This window comes from Schistocerca piceifrons, chromosome 3 (genome assembly GCF_021461385.2).
Source record: "Schistocerca piceifrons isolate TAMUIC-IGC-003096 chromosome 3, iqSchPice1.1, whole genome shotgun sequence".
Lineage (NCBI taxonomy): Eukaryota > Metazoa > Arthropoda > Insecta > Orthoptera > Acrididae > Schistocerca > Schistocerca piceifrons.
Window position 1 is genome coordinate 620396448 of NC_060140.1, and position 14804 is coordinate 620411251.

Here is a 14804-nt window from a genome sequence, read left to right on the forward strand (position 1 = left end):
CTAAATCATTTTGCAATTTGTTTTCATCATCTGATGACTTTACAAGACGGTAAATTATAGCATCATCTGCAAACAGTCTAAGAGGGCTGCTCAGGTTATCTCCTAAATCGTTTATGTAATTCAGGAAGAGCAGAGGATCTGTAACTTATTCTCGGGGAGCTCTAAATATTACTTCTGTTTTACTCGATGACTTCCCGTCAGTTATTACGAAATGTGACCTTTCTGGCAGGATATTATAAATCAGTCACACAACTGAGACCATACTCCACAGAGAAGCAACTTAATTAGAAGTCGCTGGTGAGGAATGGTGTCAAAAGTCTTCTGGAAATTTAAAAACATGGAATCAGTTTGAATTCCCCTGTCGACAGCACTCATTATTTCGTGAGAATGAAGAGCCAGTTGTGTTTCACAATAACGATATTTTCTGAATCCGTGTTGACTATTTGTCAATAAATCGTTTTCTTCGAGGTGATTCACAATGTTCGAGCACAGTATATTTTCCAAAATCCTGCTGCAAATCGACGTTGGTGATATGGATCTGTAATTCAGTGTATTACTTCTACTATCTTTCTTGGGCGCTGATGTGACTTCTGCAACTTTCCAGTTTTTGGGTACGGATATTTCTATGAGCGAGCGGTTGTATATGATTGCTAAATCTGGAAGTATTGTACCAATATAATCTGAAAGGGATCTGACTTTTATGCAGTCTGGACCGGCTTTGTCCTTTTTGAGTGTTTTAAGCGCTTCGCTACACCGAGGATACCTACTTCTAAGTTGCTCCTATTGGCAGTTGTTCTTGATTCGAATTCTGGAATATTCACTTCGTCTTCTTCTGTGAAAAAGTTTCGGAAAACCGTGTTTAATAACTCCGCTTTAGCGGCGCTGTCATCAATAACATCACCAATGTTATTGTGCAGTGAACGTAATGGCTGCGTCTTGGTGTGCTTTTCATACGAGCAGAACTTCTTTGGGTTTTCTTCAATATCTCGAGGGAGAGTTTCGTTATGGAAACTGTTAAAAGCTTCTCGCATTGAAGTTTGTGCTAAATTTCAATCTTCTGTAAAATTTGCTGACTTGGTGATTTTAAGTCCTTTCAAATTTGGCGTGCTTTTTTCGTTGCTTCCGTAATACTGTTCTGAATTGCTTTGTGTACCATGGCTGATCAGTACCATCTCTTATTAACTGCCGTCGATAATATTTCTTTGAATTTAAACCACATATGGTCTTCGCTTGCACAGTCAAATTGTAAGGCGTAGAGAGCGTCTCTTAGGAAGGTTTCAAGAGAATTTTATCTGCTTATTAAAGAGATGTATTTTGGGTTTATTTTTGGTGAGTTTGGATGTTACGATATTCAGTCTAGCTACAGTAACTTTGTGGTCACTGATCACTGTATCTGTCATGACGCTCCCTATCTGATGAGGATTACTTGTTGCTAAGAGGTCAAGTACGTTTTCGCAGCCATTGACACTTCGAGTGGGCTCCTGAACAAGTTGTTCAAAATAACTTTTTGAGAAGGCATTCAGTGCGATTTCTGGTTGCGCTTTATGCCTACCTCCGACTTTAAACATGTATTTTCGCCAACATATTAGGGTAGAGTCTCGTCATCAGCATCTATAATTGTATAAATGGGGTACCTATTAGAAATGAGAAGATTTCTTTGAACTGTTCAGTGGCTGCATAATCTGAGTCGGGGTGTCAGTAAAAGGAAGCATTATTAGTTTATTCCGGTTGTCAAGTTAATCTCTACACATACTAATTCAAAGGAACTATCTACTTCGATTTCACTACAAGTTAAACTACTTCAGACACTAATAAACACTCCACCTCTAACGGTATTTAATCTATCCTTTCCAAACACAGTTAGGTTCTTTGTAGAAATTTTGGCTACACTTATTTCCAGCTGTAGCCAGCTTTCGGTACCAATAACGGTTTGAGATTAAGAGCCTTCTGTTAGCGCTTGGAGCTCTGGTTCTTTTCCAACATAGCTACGACAGGTTGCAACTAGAATATTGATTGTTCCTGTATCTACCTCTTCCTGTTTTGACCCAGCGTGCTTGGAAGCTGAAGCCCTTTCTGACCTCCACCGCGACACTGTAACCTAAAAAACTGCACAGTCCTCTCCACACAGCCCCCCGTGCCCGTCTAGCCGCTTCCTGCGTGTAGTGGACTCCTGACATATATAGCAGAACCCGGACACCCCCACCCCCCCCCCCCCCCCTCCTATGGCGAAAGCCGAGGAATACACAACCTTCGTGGTCACGGAACCGCCTAAGCTTCTGATTCAGACTAGCCAACTCTGTACCAAAGGACCACACTGTTGAATCTGTCGATGATGCTAGAGATGGTGAGCTCAGCCTTCATCTAGCAAACAAGTCTGGCAGTTTCCAGAATGAGATTTTCACTCTGCAGCGGAGTGTGCTCTCCGGCACACAGTTTTAATCTGCCAGGAAGTTTCAAGTCTGGCAGTCTTTACTACTTCAGATAGCTGCTCGAAACCAGAAAAAAATCTCTTCTGATCCAAAGGAACACACATTGTTAGTACCAACATGAGTCACCACATGCAGTTGGCTGCACCCTGTGCTCTTCATAGCATCCAGAAGCAACCGTTTCACATCTGTAATGTCTCCTCCCAGTATTCACACAGAGTGCACAATGAATGCCTTCCCCTCCTTCGCAGCCATATCCCTAAGGGCTCCATTACAAGCCTATCATTGGAGCTCGCACTAACCCCACATTCTATGAAAGCCCAGATGAATGCCCAGACCTTGCAGCCAAGAGAATTCCTCTGGAAAAGGGCGAGCAACTCCATCTGGCTCAGGGACTTCGTCAGCCACAGACAGTGCCCAAAATATGTTCATCAGACGAACCCGGGAGACTCTGCAATCGGTCCCTAGTCTTTCACTGCTGACCGACTTTGAACGGACTCCCACTCGACTATAGATGAAGGATTTACCTCAATGCAGGCAGTGCCTGGGATGGCCATAGTCGTGGATCCAATGGGGGACACATGGGTCCTGCTGGATATCCCTAGGATCACCCTGTCTGCCCCCCCCCCCCCCCCGTCTCCCCAAAGTGATTCCCATTGGCAACAGCCCCAAGCAGCGTTAATGAAGCCAACACCACCTGGAGCTGTGAGCTAAGGGTCACCAGCTTGGCTTGCGTCTGAACACAGCAAACACAGTTTTTATCCAGACTAAATATGGCCTGATAAATACACAGACATGCAAGAAATATAGGCTTTGAAGCTAAAGAACACTGTCAAAATATAAAGTGAGTCGCTTTTTATGGGAAGCTGTGTCAGCTCACAGTACTCTGATGAGCTGCTGCTACTTTCAGAGCTATCATTCGACTGGGGGTCTAACTGCTGCGAATGGCTCTTGAAACACAAAGCAAATGCATGATGCAAACAGCGGTTCTTTGCACAACATAGTTAACAAAGAGCGCAACTGTACCTGATAAATACGCAAACACGCAAGAGATATAGGAACTGAAGTTACAGAACACTGACGAAATTTTTGGCAGAGAAGTTAAGGTAGAACATTTACATTTACGTGAAAATTCAGGTGTCGATGATGGGATTGAACGTCATACTACTAAACTTTCAGCGCTAAACAAAAGTATCAGACAGTTAAATACTTATTTTCAGACCACTTTGAGGTTAATCAATGAATTAACTGCAAGGTTTAATTTAGCTGAAAAGAAGGTAAACAAGTTAACTCCACGGATTGATGTAATTGTTGTTGTTGTTGTTGTGGTCTTCAGTCCTGAGACTGGTTTGATGCAGCTCTCCATGCTACTCTATCCTGTGCAAGCTTCTTCATCTCCCAGTACCTACTGCAACCTACATCCTTCTGAATCTCCTTAGTGTATTGATCTCTTGGTCTCCCTCTACGATTTTTACCCTCCACGCTGCCCTCCAATGCTAAATTTGTGATCCCTTGATGCCTCAAAACATGTCCTACCAACCGATCCCTTCTTCTAGTCAAGTTGTGCCACAAACTTCTCTTCTCCCCAATCCTATTCAATACCTCCTCATTAGTTACATGATCTACCCACATTATCTTCAGCATTCTTCTGTAGCACCACATTTCGAAAGCTTCTATTCTCTTCTTGTCCAAACTGGTTATTGTCCATGTTTCACTTCCATACATGGCTACACTCCGTACAAATCTTTCAGAAACGACTTCCTGACACTTAAATCTATACTCGATGTTAACAAATTTCTCTTCTTCAGAAACGATTTCCTTGCCATTGCCAGTCTACATTTTATATCCTCTCTACTTCGATCATCATCAGTTATTTTACTCCCTAAATAGCAAAACTCCTTTACTACTTTAAGTGTCTTATTTACTAATCTAATCCCCTCAGCATCACCCGATTTAATTTGACTACATTCCATTATCCTCGTTTTGCTTTTGTTGATGTTCACCTTATATCCTCCTTTCAAGACACTGTCCATTCCGTTCAACTGCTCTTCCAAGTCCTTTGCTGTCTCTGACAGAATTACAATGTCATCGGCGAACCTCAAAGTTTTTATTTCTTCCCCATGGATTTTAATACCTACTCCGAATTTTTCTTTTGTTTCCTTTACTGCTTGCTCAATATACAGATTGAATAACATTGGGGAGAGGCTACAACCCTGTCTCACTCCTTTCCCAACCACTGCTTCCCTTTCATGCCCCTCGACTCTTATAACTGCCATCTGGTTTCTGTACAAATTGTAAATAGATAGCCTTTCGCTCCCTGTATTTCACCCCTGCCACCTTCAGAATTTGGAAGAGAGTATTCCAGTTAACGTTGTCAAAAGCTTTCTCTAAGTCTACAAATGCTAGAAACGTAGGTTTGCCTTTTCTTAATTGTAAAGAAGGCAAATGAGATTCTATAAAACTTGTACACTGCTCCCAAGTCTGTCTAGTATATGTGAGACAGAAAGCGAAAAGGGACCTCTTGTCGGAGAAGTAAATTTTTTAGTACAAGTAAAAATGTTCGATAATATCTAAAATATCTGTTTTATCTTTTTGGTATATTGTATTAATTTACTTAATTCTGTACCCGCTCGTAACGATTTGAAAGTTGTTTGAATACAACAGATTTCAATATATAATTAAAAAGCAATCGACATCAGTCTTCCGATAAGAGATTCCTTCTCGTTATGGGGAAATAACATGGGCTCGACAAAAGGTCCATTATCTAAATCTCTCAGCGGCGTCTGCAGTGCTTCACAAAACAGCATCTCCAAATTTTATAGACATTTTAAGGAGCTCAGAGTAGCTTTGTATAAAAGAAGAACGTTTTATTAATAAAACAATGCCAAACAAGATAAGTAGTCCCTTTTTATATGAGAGATATAAATGATATAAATGCCTATAAATGTTGCCAGTTTGTAGTTGGCAGCTCTAAAATGCTGACAGCTGACTTGCTGTTGCAACAAAAACCAAAACCTACAACACATGTTAACTCAGCTATTGCTGCTGGAAATAAAAAAAGTGATGTTGCTGTTAATACATACGACTGGTTAAATGCCTTGAAGAATAGTAATGCTAACAAAGTACTCTCATGACTAAATATGTCCATTTTTGAGCTCATCGTTAGCTACAAAGGTAGTGTGCATAACAAAATGAGCATTGATGGAAATGAGCTTGGGCACCTCATCTTTCCCAAAGATAATAAACCAGTTGGGTTTCCTGGTGCAGTAATTCCAGTATGGATGACAAAAGAACGAAAAGAATATCTTTTTAGAAACAACAGGAAATAAAATGACACTCTGTGTTCCTAAGTAAAACCAGAACCTAAAGTCAATGACAATGAGGGTCCTGAGGAAGAACCTAGCCACCAAGATATTCCAGAACCAACGAATATGCTGTTTGTGAACGAACTTGCATCCCTTTAGGCACAAGTGTTTTAGAAGTTGAAAGTTAAATCCTTGGGGCACTATAAAATACGGGACCTCAGTAAACTATTTCTGGGGATTTTGTGTATTCATAATTTTAGAGGGTTTTAGTACAATTAATGGCTTCAAAACCAAAACTTGGTCTAAAAGATGCCATAATACAGAGTAAAAATACCAACGTTTTGCAAAAAATGTGCTATTTGTCTGAACGAGGTAACCATGTAACGTGTAAAATTAACTTAAAAAAGTCTGTACCATTTGAGAATTTGTTTCATAAATACGTCAAATTAGTGAAAATTTAAACCGCCTTATCTCAAAATACATATTTTCCATCACGAATATTGAACCTGTCATAACGCAAGCAAATTTACTGACGGAAATCTATTCTTTTGTTTTACGAATTGTTCAGAATTTAATACTGAACGTAAAAAAATACAATAATTCAAAATTCTCGCTCTCCGTCTCACATACAACATCATTTAGGGAAAATATAAAGTCGTTGAAGCATGCAATGCTATTCGAGAGAAACGTGATTGGTGTGGTTAGGGAATTTATAAAGAGACCAGTGACTCAGAGACACGTTCAGGTTTGTCACAGAACCTCTCAGACACTTCTCATACGATTACACGATTTTTAAAAACTCACTCATAGAAGTGACATCCATTAAATACAGTCAATATACCTAATGTGCTATCCCCTTTTCCTTGCTATCCGCTTTTGCTTCTGTTAGTGTAAAGTTAAATTAAAGGACAAACTTAGACTGTGCTGTTGCAAGAGACTAGAAACAGTATTAAATAATGAACAATTTACACAGCGCACGAGCACTGCGCCAGCGATCATATACGAACGAATCATGAGTGGCAGCGCTTTGCGCTGTACTGAAAATGGAGATGTATTGTTATTTGTTTTCTTCAACTTGTAGAAAAGAAGGGAACCGATTTACTGAAAACATTTTGTGAGAGTAGCGAATGTGAGTAAATCCGAAGTCACTTGTGTCGCCATAGTTATTGATTGTGGCGGAGACGATTATACAAAATTTTCTCAAATAACGAAGACATACGTCCTCCTTTTCAAGAGTGTAATAACTATTAATTATTGTACCAGTTCTTAGGGAACATTTATGTGATTTTAAATAGAATGTATCTACGTATTGTATGAGGTACATTTCATGCATTTTCTTTAACTTAAACTATCTTTATCTTTCATGTACTACACTCGACATTTTTGAGAAGTGGAGATGCATGCAGAATGATTGGGTAGTACGAATGTGCACTACGGTCAACGCCCAGTTGGGTAAATATTTCTTTAACTTTAATTCCCATACTAAGTACAACACTACGACAGCTACCCTTTCAAGCTTCACTCAGTGAACCAACCTAGTACACAGGCAGAATCACCTCCGCTCGAAGTGACGAATAATAACCCACCGTTCCCAATGTATTTCAGATTCAACGCAGCGGCCTCAGATTCATGCTGGCAACTGCTCAGTCACTTCTAACGGAAAACTTTACTTCATTAGTAAAATAAAGGTTAAAATTGGACTTAAGTCATCAAAGCTCAGTATCATAGGTGTGTAATAAAATTAATAATAGTTGGAATACAGTTTACTACGGAGTGATTTAAAGTGGAAAGAACACATACATTTACTCGTAGAAAAGGCAGTTGAGAGGCTGAGATTCTTTACAGTAATCCTCAGAAAGTGTTGTTCTTCCATACAGAAGATAGCTTACGAAACTCTCCTTCGATCGATACTTCGGTTTGCTTGTCAGTGTGAGAGACCTCTTCTCGAGAGGATACACGATATAGGAAATAGAGCAGATAAGAAACGAATAGCGCATTTCGACACAAGTTCGCTCAGTATGCACGAAAACGTGACGGACATGCAATCAATTTAGAGTGGTAAACGCTACAAGAGAGGCATTGTGAACGACGGAGTGGTTTACTGATTTAATTCCGAGAGAGATTATGTCCATAAAAAAGTCAGCCGATATGTTACTTCCCCTACGTACATCTCACGAGAAGACCACGAAAGTAAAATTAGTGAGATTGGAGAGCACATGGAGGCTTAGCAACTATCTTTTCCTGTGCAACATTCGCGACTGCACCAGGAAAGAGGAAAAGTGACAGCGATAGGCAAAGATTCCTCCAACATCAATCACGACATGCCTTTCGGAGTATTGATGTGGAAGAAGACGGTCATACGCAGAGATCTGTGTGGGAGGAAGTAACGTGTTCCTTGAATCGTCTTGGGAATTTTAATAATAAACTTCCTCACTCTTACTAAACGAAATTACAAGGAAACGTGCTTCTCTCCTTTGGAATTTTTTTTTATCTTCTGCATTACTGCAACCTGATCAGAGTCCGAGTATTATTCAAAATTTGGAAATTCTGCACTAGTCGCTGATCATCTAAAGTCTGGCATAAATCGCGATGCTACTGTCACGCGGTTGCGGTTGTTTCTTAGTTACAGGCAACACTTAACATTTCCAGACCGGAAATGTAATAAGTAGAAACTTCTTAACTTACAATTACTAGCGATGGGAACTCCCCATCGCACCCCATCCAGATTTAGTGGTAGGAGGGCCAAGTGGATAGCCAGTCAAAAACTGAATACAGGTCAAGCATGAAGCATGAACCTAAGAAAAAAAAAAAAGGAAAATGGAATCAGTGAATACTCCAAAGAGAAGAAGTGCAATATACAGCAGTCTGACAGAGCAACGGCGTCGTGGTTAAGTGGTTACGGTGTTGGTGTTGGTGTTGGCCTGGCGAGCCGTGTTCAAACCTCCATCCTACCATTCCCCCCCCCCCCCCCCTCTTCCGCACGCTGTTCGCTTACTCAAATTTTTTTCTGTCGTGATGAAACAGCCATTTGCAACAGCGAGGTGTAAGGCAGGAACCTATAATGATGGTTGATTCCGCACAACTATTTTATTAGCAACCGAAAGGAAGTGGCTTTCGAACGAGAACAGTAAAGGCTTGATGACAAGGCGACAAGTCAAGCGAATGGTCCACTGGAAAACATGTCTGGTGTGTCATATGCGGCATTAGCGACAGTACATGTGTCATATGATAGGAATCTCTTATCGACGCACCTGATTTCTACGACTGAGAAGTGAGATATGCCTCCTTGCCCTTTCGTATGAAAGTGAATGTGATCACTCTCAAGAAAATTGATGAACGCAATAGTTTGTCACATAAGCTGCAGAAAATGAGCGCAACAGTTTCACAGTCACACAGTTTCTCTGTCCTCTGACAAAACATATGTTTTTAACGTTTCTGAAGATGCTTTCCGTTTTGGAAGTTTTGACTCTTGAATTCCTTTGTTGTGACATAGTTCACACCCGGTTATTTGTTGTTTTCATTTCTGTGAGACGTCTATGTGGTATCTCACCTACTCTCACTAATCATCACATTTACTTGCGACGGTAACACATTCTTACCACATGACTCATATTCTATAACGAATGTACAGTATTACAACCACCAAGACTACAGAAAGAGAACAATCATTTCAATAACCGGACGGACAGTTCATAATATTGTGAAAAGAAAAGTAGATAAAAAGAAATGGCGTGGGAGAGCTTCGAATAGCGCTCGTCCCGTTTACAGTCCATCATCGTAGCCACTTGACTACGACGCCTCTGCAATTTAATGCTGCTTAAAATTGCACTTATTCAGCTTGGACCTTTCACTGTTTCTATTTTGGTTTTTTTTCACAGTTCTTCCTGTTTTCATGCTTGATCTGTGATCAGTTTTCCACGGGCTATGCACTGGGCCACCTTACCACTAAATCTGAGAGGATGCGCGATGGGAAGTTTCCCTTGTAAGTATACAAAATCATCAAACTGGTACTCTGGCGTTTCCGAAATTTTCTGAGGCTCGCTCCCAATAGCCGTCCATCAGAGAGGATTCTGTACATTCACCTATTATCGTTCAAGCTCAAGCGAACGCTGAGTCGGCCAGTGATCGCCGATGCACTGCGTAAAGGCCGACAGGCAGCCGCAGTGAAGCACTTTTGTGACGTTGTATTATCATGTTTTGAACAATTCTGTTGAGAAAATTCTTTTACCTGATAACGTAGTGCCACTGATGGCGTCGCGTATGTTGTAACCTCCCGAGTAATTACTTTGTTACATCGTTAAGTTTCTGAGCTATCGTTAATTGAGTGAAGGTGGTACAGTGTCCGTGGCGATTTTTCAAATCGGGAGGAAAGATGGAAGGTAAAATTTTGTTTGAAAGTGGAAAAAACATTCACAGAAATGTCTGAAGTTTTGAGGCAAACTTACGGAGATGATGAGCTACGCGAATCGTAATGTTGTGAATGGTTCTCCATATTCGTCAATCGGCTGAAGATGATCCACAACCATTCGATCTTAACAGGTGACGACCACGTTCAAAAAACAGTATTCTGGATGGTACTCAACTGATCGTGCCATGAGACTGTTATCGAAAAATCGAACTAGTTGCATTAAAGACCGAGGAGTATAGAGGCCATCAATCGAACATTTTCAGGAAATTCCTTGAACAAACTGACGGCGACGAAACATTCATGCAAAGAATTATCATCATAGGAGACAGGTGCTAAATTTACCATTACACAAACGTCTTGTCATCACGATGGAGCAGCATTGCATCTCCACAAACTAAAAAAGTGTTAACGCCCCAGTACAGTGTCAAAGCGATGATCCCCTTTTTTTCGATGTCACTGGAATTGAGCATTTAAAGCTATCGCCATTGCTATGAGCTTTTAAAATTCATTAAAATCGATGCTGTGGCAAGACAGCTCATGGTTTCTTGCCACGATAAATCGTCTTCCCCAGGTCCTGCCAGTTCATGAGTTTTCAGCAAAAAATCAAATTTTTGTCCCTTGCACTCTACTACTCAGACCTCACTAATTGTGGGCTTACCTTGTTTCAAAACTTTAAATTAGTATTGGGAGGTTCCATATCAACATCATTGATGATGTAAGGAAGGACATGGAAGTAAATTTCAGATCAAACTTTCCTGGATTGGCTGCCGAAGTGGAAACACCGCTGGGTCAAGTGTTTGACTAGAGGAAACACGGGCTAAACATCGATAATTTGAATAAAAATATTATTAGAGAAAGTTCCGTTATTTATTTATCAAGCCTCGTATATCCATATTTGGGTAATGACAAAGTGTTATTTTCTACCGAAGCGATCAGTTTCTACCCTTCCTGATGAGGTACTATATTTCATTAGCAGGTTGGAGTTCTGCAGTCTACTATGTTATGATGTAAGGTTGCTTCATGAATAAAAATCGTATTACGAATACACTTATAAAAACCAGTGAAGAAGGTTTTGGCAAGATGACCTATACCGTGCTGTGTTGTTTGTGATTGCGTCTTAACTGTATGGTGTCTCGTAACTGACAACGCAGGTGAGTCACTCAGGATACTTAAACAACGACAAATACGAATGACTGAACTTTGTTAGGTTACACTGCGTGTAACATTAAAAATTATTTGCATTGTAGCTTGTTAGAGCAGTGATTAACAGACGATTTCCATGTCGCTTTATAAAAGCGAGAATATGCACCGATTTCCTAGTGCTTACCTCTGGCTAGAGGAGACAGCATGAGGTAGTGGGTGCTGGCACCCCCGGCGCTCTCCCCAAAGATCGTGACGCTGCCAGGGTCCCCGCCAAACGCCTCAATATTCTCCTGAACCCATCTCAGAGCCAACACCTGGTCCTTAAGGCCATAATTCCCAGGAGAAATCTCATCTCCTGTACTTAAGAAACCTTCAACAACAAAATAAAATAGTATTTCATTGACAGAATCGTTGTAGCACAACGAATAAATAATTACATGAAAAAAATGGCATATAAAATCAAAACCATTGAACACTATGTTTCAGCGTACAAACAACTGACGTATCAAATCCTTAAATTTTTGAACGATAATACTAATTTATTTTCTGTTAAATACTCGGAATTATTATACAAACTAAGAACAATGGCATCGTACTCATTGATATTCAGCATGTAATAGCGCTAGAAAACTATGTCTAATATCTTGTGTTACCTCCGCCTTTTGTTGCTGTTTAAATGTTGGAATATTAGAAACTCGTGCTGTGCTACGTACTGTACACAATACGTCGAACAAAACCCCTAGAAATATGTACATACTTGGTGAGTTGCAAATGAGGAAAAATATTCTGAGGATCGCATGCTGCTATGTGCAACAAGTAACGGACTGTTGTTAATTTACGTTATTGTAGTGCATGTGTTATTCCGAATTACGGTGTAAAGTTCCTTTGAACATGCATTCATGTCCGAATGAACAGACGCTACAGCGATTACAGCCGTCATAAAATACAACAAATGTCTTCGCAGCTGCGAATATGGATTACCGTTAGCTGTATAATGGAATGACGACAGTAAAAATTTGCACCGGACCCGACTTGGACCTGGATTTCCCGCTTGTCGTGAGCGATCGCCTTACCATTTGGCTATCCGAACACGATTCGCCGGCAGGCTCAAACATTTCATGTATTTCATGACAGCCGTAGTCGCCGCAGTGCCTGTCGCCTGCACGCATACCCGAAGGAACTTCACATCATAATTCGGAATAACACAGGCACTGCAATATCGTATTTATCGGCGGACAATGGGCAAGCGACTTCCAAGTAAAATGTTTCTCCTGTACGGAATGTACATAATGGATGGACGAATACAGGATATAAACAGATGGTTGATGATACGTAGAAATTTGGATCTGGCCATGAGTCGTGCTGAGACAGTAAAATGGTATGGGGACCGCTCGCAATAAACGCGAAATCCTAGTTCGAGTCCTGGTCCGGCACAAATATGCATTTCACATTTTAATTTTGTTCTTCTTGATGTATTGTGCACATAGAACGACATAAACGGTTAACCATTTGACGCTAATTCGACAGACCCTGCAATCACGACATATCATCCACCCACAGATGCATCGCGTGAGTTGATTTATATCTGCCAGCGTTTGAAAGATACAAGAATGAACAAATTCCATCGCAGTGTTTGTGCAATTGTATCAGAGGTTATGAACTACATGTTGTCAGCTGTGACAGATCGTCCAGTCTCATGTCTTGGAATGTTGGTCCAGTAAACGGAAAGAGTGGTCATTGGCGGAAGGTAAAAGGCGGCGCGCATGATGTGTTTACAACATCACTGCACTGTTCGCTCTAGCCGATACTCGCCGCGCCGATAGCTGTTAATGAGTGTAGTGCAGTGTTACTGCTATGGCAACTTTCAAAAACGAGGAATATGCCGACATCCACCTCACCTATGGGTTTGCAGATGGAAGATCTGGCGTTGCAAGACAACTGTATCACGACAGGTTTCCTAACCGTCGTCTCCCATCCGCAAAAATCAAATTTACTCTGTGGATAGGCACTTGATGGACCATCGTGCATGTGTACCAGGATGCAGTGGACGTCGCCGACCGTGACATACAGTGCGGCTGACGGAGAGAATTTGTTACAAACTGTTGCAGAGGACCGAAGAATAAGCACCTGGTCTCTCGCCACTGCGATCGGAATGTCGCAATCTACAGTTATGCGAGTACTGCACCGAAATCATTACCATCCCTTTCGGTTGTGGAAGGAACAAGCACTGTCGCAGAGGCCTCAGATGGTTCAAGTGGCTCTAGGCACTATGGGACTTAACATCTGAGGTCATCAGTCCCCTAGACTTAGAAACTACTTAAACCTAACCAACCTAAGTGCGTCACACACATCCATGCCCGAGACAGGATTCGAACCTGCGACCGTAGCAGCAGCGCGGTTCCGGACTGAAATGCCTAGAACCGTTCGACCACAACGCCGACGCATCCTGAGTCGTCAGAGGCACGACCAGTATTTTGCTACGAACAAAACTGTTCAACGACGAAGTCTATTTCATGAAGGAGAGTATAGACAATTCACATAACTGGCACAAGTGGGCAGGAGAAAACCGCGACAGCACTGTGGTAAGAGGGTATCAATAACGATGCTGCGTCAAAATCTGTTGTGGTAGTATCTATCGGCATCTCTTAGGGCCACATGTGCTACCACCAACGCTGACAGGAGCGTGATATGGGCGTTATCTGGATGCTACGGAATTGTTGGAACACGCTAGTTTGGCTTCTAGTATGATGAAACCCCCGCTCAGTTCAACGGCACAGTGCGACGCCACCTGGACAGTTCCTTCCATTCCCGACGGATTGGTAGTGGAGGCCTTATAGCACGGCCAGCTAGATCGTCAAACCTTAATCCGCTGGATTTCTTTTTGTGGTGCCATCTGAAATCTGTGATTTGTGAAGGAGGGATTGGTGACGTCAACAAACTTCGACGTAAAATACAATAAGCCAGTGATACTATGTGAAGAAATGCAAACATGATGGATCGTATTCAGCAATCGCTTCTGCGAAGAGTTGAACTTTGCCACACACACTGCGGCCGTCATTTCGAACAGTACTTATGAAACTCCGCTGCAGCTTCCAGCCATGAGTTTCTATGTAAGATAGGATCTGTGCAGTTGTAGTGTATTCGTTTGGATTAACTGAGACATAATAGAGTAGTCGTATTTTGTATTCCAATTCTCTGTACTCGTTCCTTAACACTAAATACAAACCAAATAGTAAAACATATAGAAACAGCAATACAGTTCCTTCCCACTTTCATTTCCCCTCGCCTTCTAATCGGCTGCGTCGACTACCTACAACTCTCGCATGGTGTGCGGTTTTCCCGTTGGCCAATGTAGGCGCACCCAAAAGCCCGCTACGCATTTCTCGATCTTACAACATTTAATTGCACTGCCATTTACCGTACAATCTGTATGTACCACAAAACATCCAACAACATGTGTTGATGTCTACAAAAATTTGATAACCTCACGCTGATGACGATCTGAAGATAGCAAATAACGAG

The 14804-nt window shown here is 41.4% G+C and overlaps 1 protein-coding gene across 1 annotated transcript in view; it reads right to left on the reverse strand.

The window, feature by feature from the left end:
• LOC124789397 (esterase FE4-like) overlaps window positions 1-14804 on the reverse strand; it is an 82705-nt gene that overhangs the window by 38581 nt on the left and 29320 nt on the right. The window contains exon 4 of the mRNA XM_047256732.1: window positions 11467-11652. Within this exon, the coding sequence (XP_047112688.1) occupies window positions 11467-11652 (186 nt within the window). The remainder of the gene's footprint in view (window positions 1-11466; window positions 11653-14804) is intronic.